The 15,319-nt window shown below is 29.9% G+C and overlaps 2 protein-coding genes across 2 annotated transcripts; both read right to left on the bottom strand.

The window, feature by feature from the left end:
* Positions 1-2,190: 2,190 nt before the first annotated feature.
* Positions 2,191-4,973, bottom strand: LOC137814895 (galactinol synthase 2). Its single transcript, XM_068617832.2, has 4 exons — positions 4,526-4,973; positions 2,982-3,302; positions 2,760-2,894; positions 2,191-2,671 (listed from the first exon to the last, which is right to left on the bottom strand). The coding sequence occupies exons 1-4, from the start codon at positions 4,850-4,852 to the stop codon at positions 2,471-2,473; spliced, it is 984 nt and encodes a 327-aa protein (XP_068473933.1). The 5' UTR covers positions 4,853-4,973; the 3' UTR covers positions 2,191-2,470.
* Positions 4,974-10,702: 5,729 nt separating this feature from the next.
* Positions 10,703-15,015, bottom strand: CRB (chloroplast RNA binding protein). Its single transcript, XM_068617833.2, has 10 exons — positions 14,132-15,015; positions 13,652-13,786; positions 13,386-13,472; positions 13,190-13,280; positions 13,004-13,058; positions 12,335-12,395; positions 11,772-11,993; positions 11,350-11,466; positions 11,121-11,210; positions 10,703-10,991 (listed from the first exon to the last, which is right to left on the bottom strand). The coding sequence occupies exons 1-10, from the start codon at positions 14,231-14,233 to the stop codon at positions 10,815-10,817; spliced, it is 1,137 nt and encodes a 378-aa protein (XP_068473934.1). The 5' UTR covers positions 14,234-15,015; the 3' UTR covers positions 10,703-10,814.
* Positions 15,016-15,319: the final 304 nt, after the last annotated feature.

Raw genomic sequence — 15,319 nt, forward strand, 5'->3', positions numbered from 1 at the left:
ACACGTAATGAAGTTGTTGTGGACCTCATTTAAATTTTCTTTGCATGGTCCAATTAATATCCTCTTGATTTCTTCTTCAATCACAATGGTCATCCACATATCGAGAAACCATCTTGATTTGTTTGATTCTCAAAATATTTTTTTCATTTTGTATTCAAATAAAATTTATTTTAAAAGTGGTCAATTCATCAAACACCTTAAGAACACATGCAAATTTTTGGCATAGAGTGGATGCTAGTCACCGCACCTAATGAGATAGATTCACACCACATCAATGATGAGAGAGTCATATAGGGTCTTCAGTATTATCTTGTCTTATATTAGCTTTTGTATAGTTTTAGATCTTTTAGAGTTGGAGTGCTCCTCCTAATATTTTTATTTATTACATTATTTTATTTCTGATAGTGAACGTTTCTAAGAGCTATAAAAATTCATTCAACTTCAAGAATGGAAATTTAACGGAAAATTTTGAAGTTTAACTGAAAATAGAAACAATAATGAAAAGTTAAAGGAATAAAAGAGAGAAGAGAAACTCCATTAAATCTTCTCCTAAGAGATGTGACGTTTTCTTGGAGAAGAATGAAGATTGTAAAAACGAAAATCTCTTTCTTTTTGTTCTAATCCTCTCAATAGGATGAGATGTTTTAAAAATACAAAAAAATACAAAACACAAGCACATTAGCAAATGATTTTTTCTTTCTTTCTTAATTTTATAAAATACAATATTTTAAAGATTTGAGTGAAATAATTCAATTGAGCGACATAACTTATCTTAAAAATGGACTATTTCAAAATATTTTCTTTCTGGCATATAATTTTTCATTATATTTTTATTTAGGTATACTCGTTCATAGGTTAAACTCAATATCTTCTTTTTGGTTAAAGTAGTAGTTAGTTAAGAAAGAAAGCCTTAAGTGTAGAAAACGCTTCAGCCTAACTTCTAATAGCCCAAAATCAAACAATTTGAGAATACTAATAAGCAACATGGGAAAAAAAGTGCTTTCTTTCACGGATTCAATCATACTATTATTGATTGACTTGTATCTTGGAGGATGAAGATTTTTGATTGGATTTTTTTTTTATATTAGTATTAAAGCACGTTTCAAGTATTTTATATTTATTTAAATAAAATTGATCCACTTCTTTTAGTAGAGTATTTACGTAGAAGACATGTGTACTCTCATTGTAGGTGTATATCGATTATGTCGATTATAAAATATTTTTAATTGGTAGTAATAAAATTAAAAAGAGTAAATTTGACTTTCTGCATTAATGAAAAGAAAATAAAAACTATTTTAACACCTACATGTTCTAGTACATCTATTTAAAAACTATATATAATAGTAAAATATTAATTAAGTTATTTCATTAAAATATAAATTAAATTATTAAATAAAAATCAATAAAAATAATTAATATTAACCTAATATAATAGTAAAATATTAATTAAGTTATTTCATTAAAATATAAATTAAATTATTAAATAAAAATTAATAAAAATAATTAATATTAACTTATTTAGTTTTTCTGTTTTAAATTATTGGATTTTGTGTGTTTTACAATTTTAATTTTTAATTTTTTCTGTTATAAATTTTGTAGTGTCAAATCGGATGTAACAGAGCTTTAAGTTGGGAGCTAATGTCATCTTCACCGTTTGTTTTAACTTTTCATTTACTAATTTTTTTTTACTGTCATGAATACAAAATATATGTGAAATGAAAGGCCTGAATCAACTATTGAATGGGGATAAAAAATTTGAAAGCCAAACTAATATTGCAGTGACTCTGTCCATGCAAAAGACTTAGTTATATTATAAGGACATAATATTGGTTAGAAGCTTTGTTTTCCGGTTTGATTTTGCTCATTTAATTTGTTTAATTTTGTTCTCGTAGTTCAGTTGAATTTTGAGAAGCTTCGTAATTTAATTTCAAAAAGACGAGGGACTTCATCATATTCTCCTACATTAAAGTAGGTAAAAACATAGAATTTATTTTATAAAATAATTATAGTGTAAAATATGAATTGAATTTATTTTCTATTTAAGTACGTTGAATAGTGAAACCGTGACGGAACAATTATTTTCAAAACAAATAATATCTCGAGTGATTAACTCTAATTTTTAATTGAGTGATTAACTCTAAGTTTTAGTTATATCTTAGTGTTTTATGAAAAATGAAAAGTAAACAGAGCTTACAAAATTTTAATTTAATAAAACAAAGATATCGTTCCACAGCTCCTCCTGGTGAATGAGAAGAAAGTAGGACTGGTAATAGTAAAAGGCCCTCTAAACCCTAATAATAAAAAGTTGTATAACATGTAACTTTGTATACGTGAAGGTCATCGTCCAAAGTACTAAAGCCATAGACGTTGTTCCCTTCATAAAACCCAAAACTAAAAAGCAAATAACGCTACATATACTTGTCGTTAGGCTTAGTTTATAGTTGTAAACAGTAACAAGCACAGAAGCACATTATGCAGCAGAAGGTGCTGACACAAGTGGAATGTCAGCCTCCAATAGTGCTGAAGAGAAACGTTCCACATTCACAGAGTTGTTGTTATTGTAGTCTAGTGTCTCATCTTCATATATCTCCCACCACTTCTTCACAAGTATCTTGATATCTTCCCTCTCCATGTTCTCCTCCTTCCCAGTGAATCTCCAAGGTTTAGACCCCTATGGTGTAACCAACAAACATTACCAACTCATAATCAAACAAATTCATGTAACTAACGACTCTACATAGATATATACAAACACTCACAGCAGCACAATAATGAACCACTTGAACTTTGTCGAGTTCAACATTCTCGGGGTGACGCCACAACATGGCCAGCACAAGGTTGTACAAGTTTGGTATAGGCTTGTACTTGTCCTTGAAGTACATGTTCAGAAAGTCCTGCCAACACATGAAAACAAATTCTCAATCACACTTTTAACTTGTTTATTTATCTTAACATGTCCTGCTATGTATAAACTCACATACCTGCTCAGCAAAAGAAGTGGGTTTGGTGATTTGAACGGTTTGAAGAAGATCTCTGTAAGTGACAAGATTAGGCTCATAGACGAACATACCAGCGTTGAAATATAGAGGAGGTTTGGGACCCAAATGAGAGGGCCACTGAACTTTATTAGGGCACTGTTGGCAGTAACCAATCTTGTACTGAGGGCTGTGGCCCCAAGTTTTCTCGCAGAAACAATCCATGACGGCATAGAAATAACTATCAGGAAGATCAAACAAGTGGTCAATGTTTCCAAAAACCTGGATGTCACCGTCTAGGTATATCATCTTGGTGTACTCTACAAACTGCACAAATTTTCAATCACAACAAACGAACCCTTGTAAGAATGAATCTTCCATGTTTAAAGCAAAAACTTCAAACTAATCAAGCCTGATAAGTAAACACGGATTCTGTTATCACTTTTTTTTGGTAAGTTAAAACTAGTTTTCAAAACATTGTTATATGTTCCGGAAATTAAATGAAGAAAACTGAATCCAAGGGTTAATTAATTTGTTGATCCTTTAGGTAAAACTCTCTTAAAGCTTGAATGGAAATAAGATAGAGTTGGAGAAAGTTTGAATGGAAGCATGCTATTGCTAACGTGTTAACGTTAGGAACAAGCTATTGATAACGTGTTGCAAAAGCTTGCACGTGTTGATTTTTGTTTCTCTTTCCGACAATGATAATTTATGGAATATTAAACACTTTTAATATACTTCCCAGGAATTATTTTTCAGAAGTGTTTTCAAACACCATTTTCCAATTTTAATGCTTCCAAGATGCGTTTGGTAAATTCTAGAAATTAAAATTTGAAACATCTATATATTTAACAACATATTTGAAAATTTAGTTTTAAATAACGTTTAAAAAAATATAAACACGTGAAAGAATAGGCAAAAGGATGCAAATAAATCACAAAATAACATTTAAAAAAAAAAAGATGAAAAAGGATGCAAATGAAATCCAAAAATATTTTTTTAAAAAAAACAAAAAAAATGAAAACAGAGGAAAAAGGAAAAACAAATATAATCCCAAAAACTCTTTGGGCCTTTAACTTTTAATTAAGGAAAAAACTAGATGGGCTACAAACAAGTACAAACCCTCTTCTTCTTTTTTTTGTTAAAGAAAAAAATGTAGTTTATTTAAGTACAAAAATGATATTCCATAAAAAAATTGAGAGCCAACAAGGTGTAATATATTATAAAAGGGATGAAGGAGGAGTATCATAGAATGGTTTCCCTGTACCAGACAACACATAATTAACATAAAAGGTGACAACATCCGAAACTCCTCCAAATTAAACGACCAATATGCACTACGTGTAACACATGCAACCATACAAACAAAAAAACCACTTCATAAAATCAGAAACTTGATTTAGGATAAATTTATTTGAAGTGAAACCAATAATAATTTTCAATCAGTAGTTAAAAATATACAAGAAAAAAGAAGCCTTTGATACAGATATGTGCACCAGTTAACTCAAAACAAAAAGTTAATATATCTATATATATACATATATATATACCTCCCATATACGTAGCTTGGAGTAATTGATGACATAATAAGCCATGGCGAACTGTGTCTGATTCTCAGGTGGGTACACAGGTTGAATCTCCCTGACAGTGCAACCTTGGGATTTCAGAATCATACGATGTTCTTCAGGAACATCAGGTAACACAGCAACCACCAAAGGGTACATGCTTTTGGCCTTTCTCAGCCCTTTGGCCAAACCCACCACACCCTTTACGTAATCACCGTTCCCAGCAAGGAAAGTCACAAAGGCACGGCCACTACGACCTTTGGGTTGCTCAGTGGTGCCATTCACAGTAACGGTGGTGATGTTAGGTGTCATGATTTCAATGAAAGGAAAGGGAAAGAGAAAATAGAAGGTTCCAAGAGTTTCGAACAAGCTTGGTTTGGTTTACTGATTAAGCAAAGATAACTGAAGAGGTTGTTTTGAACTGCAGTGTGTGAAATGATGGAGGTGGAGAGAGTCACTTATATAGAAGTTTTGGCCTCTTGAAGGTTGTTTCTGCTAATGTTTCATCCAACGGTTAGAGAGATTGCCCCTGGATCCAACGGTGCCAAATGGTTCTCGTTGAATAATCAAACTTTTACTTGATTAATTTATATAATCACTTTATTCTAGCTCTGTAACCAAATCTCGATACAATTGTCAAAAATACATTATTTGGGGTTCTCATCACATGCACACACTATTTGGGGAATATTTATTTTACTAAAAGGTATTTCATGAATCGAGATTCTTCTCTTCTCTTCATAATCTATAGTATATCATCACCTTAATACTAATTGTTTTTATCAGTCTTTCTATTAATACACATAATTATTTATAAAAACATTAAAATTTATTTTCTCTTAAATTGATGCCAAACAATTTTTCTTCAAACTACATTTAATATTTTTTAATAAAATGATATTAGAAACCAGTAAACTGCTGATGGAGTGTAGTGATGGAAACTTTTTTTCATTTTGGAGTCACTAAATTTTAATGATAAATTTTAAAAATTTGATAATAGTGTAAAATCTGAAAATTTTCATATTTTTTTATGAAACAAATAAACTGTTCTTTCCTATTAAATATTTACTAAAGAAAATTATTAAAAATTTAAAGACAAAAAATAATTATTTATTATATTAATTAAATTAAATATTATTTTAAAAACTAAAAAAATTATTAGTATTTAAATTAATTTTTATTATTAATAATTAATTTTAAATTGATATTAACTAATAATATTTTAACTACCAATTCTAAAATATAAATAATTAATAACTAAGAAATTAATATTTAATTATATACTAATTTATAAATTATTTATTATAAAAAAATATCATATATAATAATTTATTAATTTTTAAAATAGTATCTAATGTAACTAATATAATAATTAATTATTTTTTATTTAAGAAATTTTAGTTGAGTGACTACTTTTAAAATGAAGTGTCATAACCAAGACTTATAAAAGTATTAGATACTTGACTGGAACAACTTTTATAAATTCTTTTGTTTTTCATTTTTCTAAAATTGAAAGTTATTGCTTTTTATTTCTAATATTATGTGATACTCGTAAACATAAAAAGCCAAATGATCATTATAAGCAATACCTATAAAATAGATTTAAATATAGCGACTTCAAATTTCCAAAGGATTAAAATAAAAATGTTTTACAAAAATTAAACTAAAGTTTGTATGTTTTGTATGAACTAAACTTTTGTTTTCAATTTTAAAGTAATAAAAGATAAATAATCTTTTTATAAATAGGAATTAAAAATAGATTTAAACTTATAAATATAAATGATACTGTCACGGTATTTATTTATTTTTTTAAACATATGTAATACTTGTCATAACTCCTATGAAATGTCTTCAAGATAGTAAATACATACACAACACCACCATCATTCTCTCTTTCGTTTTTATGACCCAGTCAAATTTATTGAGGAACATAAGGAATTATTTTTTTATGACAAATTAAGTTTTAGTATAGTGGTCTTAAATCGAAAAGTTTAGAAATTTACCAAAAAAAAACTTTTATATTTGATTATTTATATACAGTAATAAGGGGTTGGTCTAACTGTTTCATTAATGTTAATTAAGTAGAAAAGATAAGTAATAATTATAAACTTTTCTATACTGTTGACGTACAGATATTACTTGACTCTTACGCTATTGATATAAAAGTTCCACAACTTTTGCAAACAAATTAGGATTAAATTTATGCTCAGCAAAGATGTCATATATAAATATATTATTAGCGATATTATTGTTAATTTTTTCAGATTAACTTTTCAGGCAACCAACCAAAAATTGCAGAAATTGATAATTTTGATGTAATTTCTTGAAGAATTAGAATCGATAAATTGTAAAAAAAACTACAAAATTAAGTACAACTTATCTTAAAAAAAATGATTTACAAGTATAATTTCAACTTTTTTTTTAAAAAAATTACAAAAATTATGTTTGACATACATTACTTTCGTGTTATATAATTTTGTTTTTTTACTTTAGTCGTAGTACTTTTATTTATATTCTTTTTATAGGAGTCGTGTTTTGGTCAACGCAACTTTTATTTATTTTTATATTGAAATTGTATTTCAGTATAGAAAAAGAAATACAAATCGTAATTATCATATAAACTTAAAAAAAAAGAGTAAAACTCAAACACAAACTTTAATAAATAAATATCGAATAAAATAGATGACTTCTGTGTTATAAAAAATTAAAATTCTGTTTCTAGAATACTACTATAAAATTGTTGTGTTTTCTGAATAAGACTATTCAATTTTATAATTTTCTTACAATTTGTTCATACTAATATTTTTCTCGAGAAATTACACTAAAAGAAAATGATGTTCTCCCAAAAGGATATAGAATACTTAAACTTTTGACAATTTATAATGACATGTTTGGCTTAATGTTTATATGCGTAATACATTGGTGCAGTTTTGGAGTTTTTTCTTTCCTTATCACACTTCATTGACACGTTTCATGCATAAACAGTTTACTCAACAAATATACGAGACCAATATTGCTGACGAGGGTTTTAGGTATTTTAGTCTCTTATAACATTATAACAGTAACATTTTCTCTTTTCTTTACTGTTTTCTGCATTATGAAGATTTAATTTTACAAGAAAAAAAAAACTGAAATCATGTAAAAAATTCTCAACTTTTGATTATACATAGGTAACATATTTGGTTTTAAACCTATTTGATGCTTTTACATCTCTATTTTGCTAATGTAGTAATATTTCCTTTTTCTTTTTATGATTATTTATATGGCAGGTTTTCTTTTAAGTTATTAGTATATTTGATTTGCATCAAACGAAAACTACTTGTACATTTTGCATTTTTTTATGTTATTGATGATAAATGTCACACAGCTCACATATTTAACGTCAAAATAAACACTAAATAAGCTTGTACCCACAAATATGATATGATGTTAACATTGAGGAGATTATTGCAAATCTTATTATTGTTAACATTCAAAAAAATGAACCAAAATTCCTTGATTATAATATTTTTATATTTTGTTCCACAAACATAATTTACCAATATTTCTGAAACAGCTTAAGTAATGTTTGTTCAAAGTTTTTTCAAAATAGTGGTTTCTTTTCTCTCACATTTTATTTTATTTTATTGTAACTTTTCAAGCAAGATTATTAGGAATCTGTAAAGTGTAAAGACAAATATAGAATATTATTAGTTTTCTGGTTAACTGCCACCGCCCAAGCAATAGGATATCATCACCGACTGGGCCCTACCCCTACGTAATTAACCTATTTTTCTCCCCTCAAAATCACCTCACAGTGAGCCACGTAGACACTTACGATACACGTGGCTCTCTATTAAACGACTGTTCTTAATAAACAACACCGTCTTAGGTGAGGTGGGTTCATATTTACACTGGGCCCAACTCCCGCTGCTGCCACGTCAACGCTTATTCCACGTGGCAACTCGTCTTACCCCACAGTTTTTCTTTTTTAATTAAAAATAATAATTAGGTTTTTTTGTGGGGTCCATAAAATCCATTGCGTGTCTAGCACCCAGGGTGTTTCTCTACGGTGCGATATGTGTCGGCAACGTGTAGAAGGGGTCTCCTGGTAGTGCACGTGGCTATTATGTACCTCGTTGGACCAACAATGGTTCGGCGCATGGACGTTTTTTCTGGTTTAGTTAGTTGGTCTAAAAGCACGACCAACTCAAACATAATTAGCTCATCATCGTACACTTAACCAAGATTTGAGGATAATGAAATGAAATATAAGATTAATTTATTCTATATTTCTTTTGAGGATAATGTTTGTGAACTTTTCGCCCAACCGACCATTGGATATCTGAATGGTTTGATTTTTGTGTTAAAATGAAAAAGTCTACTATATTTGGGTAGTTTAGATTGTATGGTTAATTAGGTTGGACTAACAGAATAACTATAATTGGCTTCAACAAATTCAGTGGTAAGAAAGCAAGAGAATTGGACTAACTGCAAACATTCGTTTGAGAATATTCCCTTGCCTTTATGACTTTTAATTTTAATTACTCTCTTCTTTTTCCTTATTAATTTCTTTATCTTCTCCAATAATAAAGCAGTCAATAATGTCTTTCCAGAAGTTTCGGGGAATTTTCTTCTTTTATTTCCCTTTCTCTGCCAGATTTGTAATCCTACTTATATCTTTTTATGATATAGGAGTGATTTTCGGAAATTAAAGCAAGATTTTATTTGTCTTCTTTAAAATGTGATTACTTTCTTTTGATTATGATCCTCGATGTAATGACTCGTACGTACAAACACTGAAAACCATTTTACACATGATAATTATTTTCTGTACGTAAACATTCATGAAAATCCAATAAACTTAACGAAAATGGTTTATTAATCCTTTCAACCCACTAATATAGACGGGGTATTGAGTGAGGATGTAGTAGTGAAGTTTTTTTGTAATTATGATGAGAGTAATGTGACACTAAGGAAAATTTTGTAAGAGTGAAAAAGTTTAGTGTTTGAGTATGGATGTGGAAGTGAGAGAGTTTTGAAAAAAAGGAAAAATCGAACGAAAGAGATAAAGAAACAACTATCTTGACGAAAGAAGGGAGAAAGAAGCAGTGGAAAACACGAACCAAGTAGTAGAACAAACAAAGTACAAATGATAAACAAATTTCTTATGGAGTCACTACTTCTTTGTTTGTTGTTCAAGTGTTCAATGTCATTGACTTTACTCATCAATCAGAACTTATCTTATATTACACCGATCAACCGATGTAATATATTGGCTTACCAACTGCACATTTAAACCCCTATATTACACCGATTGACTCGAGTAACCAGTGTAATATAGGATAACATGTCTAATTGAACTGTTTATTTTAAAATATCATAAGTATTTCAAATAAAACTAGCAAAAGACACCATTACACTATTTTATTTGTATTTGTATTAATCTTAATTATATATATTTTTAAATAAAATTATTTGTATTTTAAAATTTAAAAGAACACATGATATATTAAAATGATAATGAGTTTCATCTACCACAAAGTTACTCCTACTAATTTTTTCTTGCTTTTTTGGCCACTTGACATATGTGTCAAAATGATACAACTTTATAAATTCCCATTAATAATACTTCACACAGAAAACCCTATAAATTATAATTACGGATATAGAAATGTAATTTATATACACAAAATATGTTTTTTTCATTATATATTGCTCAAATGCTAAAATCACCGAAATATATGTGCCTTTAACTTAAAACTTTACAATCCAATATTGCTTTTAAAGTATTTTCTTTATTAATTCTTTTTCATTCAAAACAATTTTTTCTAAAGAAACATTACTTCATAAGCACTGATAAAAAGAATTCACAAGCAACTGTTATTGTGTAAGGAAGCTCACGAGATTTGTTTTATGATAATTTTTATAAACAATATTGTTTAACTTTAAACAACCAACTACATTTAAAACACTCATAACTAAAGTAATTTTTTTTATGCTTTTCTCAAGTTAGTATGATGGTTGACAGAGTAGCTGAGGATTGTGGAATGCTATCCACACGAGTTTCTTAAGAAACACTTCAAAATTTCAACTCAATTACGTGGTCAATGTGATTGATAAGGTTTCAAGTTAGTTCACCATTTATTTTGTTTTAATCCATTTTACATCAGCATAATAAAATTAAGGAGAAATTAATACTTAGAGGCTCATGAATATTTCACAACTTCATATTGTAGCAAATCCGAACAGATGTTCTAAATATACGTGAAATACTGAAAATTGATGGAAAAGTCTATACACTAACAAGTTTCTTCCCAAGAATAATGTCATCTGTAGAGAAATCAGCCTCTTTCCGGAATGTTCCTCTGCCAAAGTCCAGATTATATGAGTCTGCAAGACCTCCTACAAGGTCAAATTCAGGTTCCCATCCAACTAATCTCTTTGCTTTCTCAATTGATGCAAAGAAATGCTGCACAATAAAGAAAATGAAACAACAAAATATCATTAGACTATATAATGATGTCAATTTTTTCTAATAAACTATACAAGTTACAGACACTTTTTTCCTCATTCTATCTGATTTGTGTTGTTGTTTCACCTGATCACGGAATGGAAATGACTTCTTTTTCCCAAAATCAAAATCTTTAGGGTTGTAGTGAACGAGCTCTGGCTCTGGGAATCCACCAGCCTGAAAAACGGCAAAACAAACAAAGGATATATTAGAAAAATATGTCTCAAATGTGATTCTTGACATTATAAAGGAATTTTTACAGTGCTCTCTGTTGGTCACCTTAAATATGACTATATGCATGGCATGAATAACTTACCTTCGCACATGCTTTTGCTAATCCATCAAATGTCACATATTTCTCTCCCGAGATGTTGAATACTTCCTTGCTGGCCTTGTCATTACCAAGAACCTGAACGAAAGCTCTTGCCAAATCCTGTCACATTTGAACCATATTTCAGCCAAAATCACAAAATGTCATAAACTTACAAACTTGTTAGCTATAGATTAGTCATATCTGTTAGTTCTAAATGCACTTTTTAAGATAGTATTAGAGACCCTCTTTAATTGTTGGTGTTGGAATTCTCCTGCTATTTGAGATATAACTAACAAGTTAGTTTCATTTACTGGGGACCATTTATTATAATCTTCAAAGGCATCCAAAGAAGGCATGCTGATATAAAACTCTTGTGGCAAAATGAATATGATCAGCTAAGAACAGTAACATAACGAATTCCATACCTTAACATGACCAAGTTGAGTTATTTGTATCCCTGAGCTAGGGATGGGAATTGGGCGACCAGCTTTCAATCTATGGAAGAACCACTCTTCAACAGGGTTGTAGTTCAAGGGTCCATATATGTAAACTGGCCTTATAGAAGTCCAATTAACATCCTTTGATTGTAGCAAACTTTCTGTCTCAAGCTTTCCCTTGTGCCTACTCTTAGGATCAACTGCATCAGTCTATCACAGGAAGCAGGGAGTTAAAAGAAAACTGAAATTAATTATACTGGAAAGTGAGAATTTTTTTATAAAGGACATTCGTGTGCTTAAAATAAATTTTAACAATGCACTCTTCCCTGCCCATATATAATTTTAATTAAGATATTGAAACGTAAGAGCTGCACAAGAAAGAAAAATCTTTCCCAAAGCACCATGTTAGTAATTTTGTGAATAAATAAATAAAATGGCAGCATAACTTGGAAAAACTAAATGATATGAATGATTAAAGGCACTAAAAAATTCCATCGTCATTACAAATTTCTGAAATTACAGGAAGATATACATGTTAAAACGTAACTGACCTCTGCATGAGGTAATAGGTCAGATTTGAGATAGACACCAGCGGAAGAACAGTAAATAAACCTGACAATGGTAAAATTATAAACAAAATGGAGATTAGAGGCATAGTACAAAATATTATCAGAGACATTTTCTCAGTATGCTATTTAAATTTTATAATTTAATTATTTGTGTAGCTATGATGTTTAACATCTGAGTATTTCATTTTTAAATGAAATATTTAATATAATCATTTTATTAAAAATCAATTGTTTGACTAATCTTACCCTTGCTACCATTGACTATTATTCCTCTTTGACTTTGGAAAAAAAGCCAATTCAATTTCACATTGATCTCAATCTGTATACCGAAAGTCTAAGCCATATATTCGTGGCAAATTCCTATTTATAGATATCAAAGCAAATGAAGAGCATGACATGACAGTTGATATAGCTTCTTCTAGATTTCAAGAACTATCTTGTGGAGCCAAGAATTGGAGAACTCCATAAATTATCCCTGTTACAAGTGATTTTCTATATTGAATGTGATATAATAAAAGAGAATAGTGTGATGATTCTCTTGAACTGCAATCAAATTTATTATTAAAATTTAATTGAATAGGTAACTCATTAATAAATTGAACAATGACTATCTGCTTTTATGGTATATGAAAGACAGATTAGGCAGCTTACTGTTCCAGATTAGGCAGAGCATCCAGTATGGGCTCAACTTCATCTGCCTCTCGTCCTGAAACATGCCGAAAATTTTATTTGAGTCTCATGAGAGAGATAAGTTATGAACCTAACGAGTAGAAGATATAATGAAACTGCAGGAAAACAATACGAACACAAGGTGTGAACAAGTAGGAATTTAAATACCATTTATGTCATATACAACTTCAAACCCCTCTGCTGAGAGACTGGATTTTACAAATTCAAAGTCCTTCCTGTCTCCTTTCAAATGCAAGATCTGGGAAATTAAAGATGCTACAAAATGTAAATGCTCAGGAATGACACACATTCTCATCATGCCTTACAAGAAGGTGAATTCAATATTTAATTTGCAATTAGATACCTTGGAAGAAAAATCAGCATAATCACTGTCTGATTCACCTGGCAATTGTTGAGTTACAGGCGTTTTACCTCTTGTAAATAAAGTCACCTGCCAAATTCATATGTTCTATCATCAAATATTCCTTGGAATGTAATTCTGAACTATATAAAATTACCAAAAATAGGTACAAAAGCTTTTCAAAGATATGATTCCTTAGAGGAAGGAAAAATCATTCCTCAAAACAAACACAGGCGTAGCAGAGTTAATGCTAAATGGGTAAGTCATACCTGGTGACCCTCTTTGACAAGGAGCCTAGACAAAAACACTCCAATAAACCTGGTGCCTCCCATGATGAGGATTTTCTTGGTGCTTGATGCGGAGACATAGAAAGACCCTTTTGGCTGCCATAATTTTCTCTTCAACTGTACCCAAAATAAACATGCTGGAAGTTAGGGAGGAGTATATGTGCTTTATTTATCACTTGGATGCATAAATTCTTCAAGATATTAACTCAAAAGTTTGTGGAAAACATTAACTAAATTCAACTCAACAGGACAAATACAGGAACTGTGCAACTGAGATCACCTAGTATTAGTAACATATAAACAAACATACAATACAATAATACAATGCTGTTCACCATCTACTGCTAAATGCACACACAGCAATTAGTGTAGAAACACCAAAGGATTGAACATGGAATTAAAGGAGACAGGTATTGGATGAAATGATATTGGTGATGAGATAGAGATTAGAGAGATGAGGACCTGAAGTTGAGTAGGAAGTCTGGTTCCACTGAAGTCAGAAAGAGAGGAGGCCAAGGGAGAGAAAGATAGTTGGTTCTGTTGGAGTGCCACCAGTCTTGCCATGCTTCTCTCCACACAGGGTTGCTATGTGTGTGTGTAGAGAGTGTAGTAGAAAGAGTATGGTAATGATATGGGGCTGAAATTTGAAGTGGTTTTCCTTTCCCTCACCCAACTAACTAACTCCCCACCTCTTCTTTGCTTATGATAAGACAACGACCCTACTCCATCTGCATCCACAGCCCCTCGTTCCCCTCCCTCTTTCACATTCATTCATTTTTTTTCTCTCAAACCATATAAAATCTTAATCCATTTATTCATTACAAGATAAAGTTGCAGCAATTATACCATTGTTCACCGTTTTTTTTCACGAAAGTAGTATAATTTTGGATAATTTTTTTTACGAAAATAGATAAATCGTATATTGTCCGGAGAACTTTAGAGTAGAAGTTGTATCCATATATTTTACTTTAGCCTGAGAAAGATTTTATGTGTAAGTCGTACTTCATCAATTTAACAGATGTTTCACAACTTTGATTAAAAATTTGAAATTTAAGTTTCATTGAGGTCGAATATGATCTATATGAACTGAAATTTTACTGGTTATGTACAAGATGATATATGACTAATTCATTTTTGTAAAATAAGTTTTTTTTAATCCAAAATCGTAATTTAAAAAAAAAATACACTAGTTTCGTGGGAAAAAAAAATTGCTCACCTCTTCAAATGTGACGTGAATGTACCTAGACATATCTGTGTTGTTCCTATGCAAGAAAAATCCTCTTTGAGATTCCAAGCTAAGAAGGACAATATAAATACATGATGAATTACACCAATAGCATTCATGTGCTAGAAAGTGAAAAAAAATGCAATTGCTTCCTGCACCATATCACTATATCACTGCACCCAATTCCAATAGAAAAGACGAAAATATTTTTAATGTATTATTTTTTGTAGTACAGGATTTTTTATCCGAAATGCGCTTTTGATTTTTTTTCTGGATTTTTATGTCTGGTAAACAAAAAACTTTTCCTAATCTACTTTTTCGGAATGTATTATTTTCAATTCCAGATTTTCATATCTGGAATAAAAGATATTTTCGAAATTTTAAAAATATGTTGGGTGCAGGTTCAAAAAAAACTAGATATATGT

The sequence above is a fragment of the Phaseolus vulgaris genome, chromosome 1 (assembly GCF_051622355.1).
Source record: "Phaseolus vulgaris cultivar YP4 chromosome 1, ASM5162235v1, whole genome shotgun sequence".
NCBI classification, from domain to species: Eukaryota; Viridiplantae; Streptophyta; class Magnoliopsida; order Fabales; family Fabaceae; genus Phaseolus; species Phaseolus vulgaris.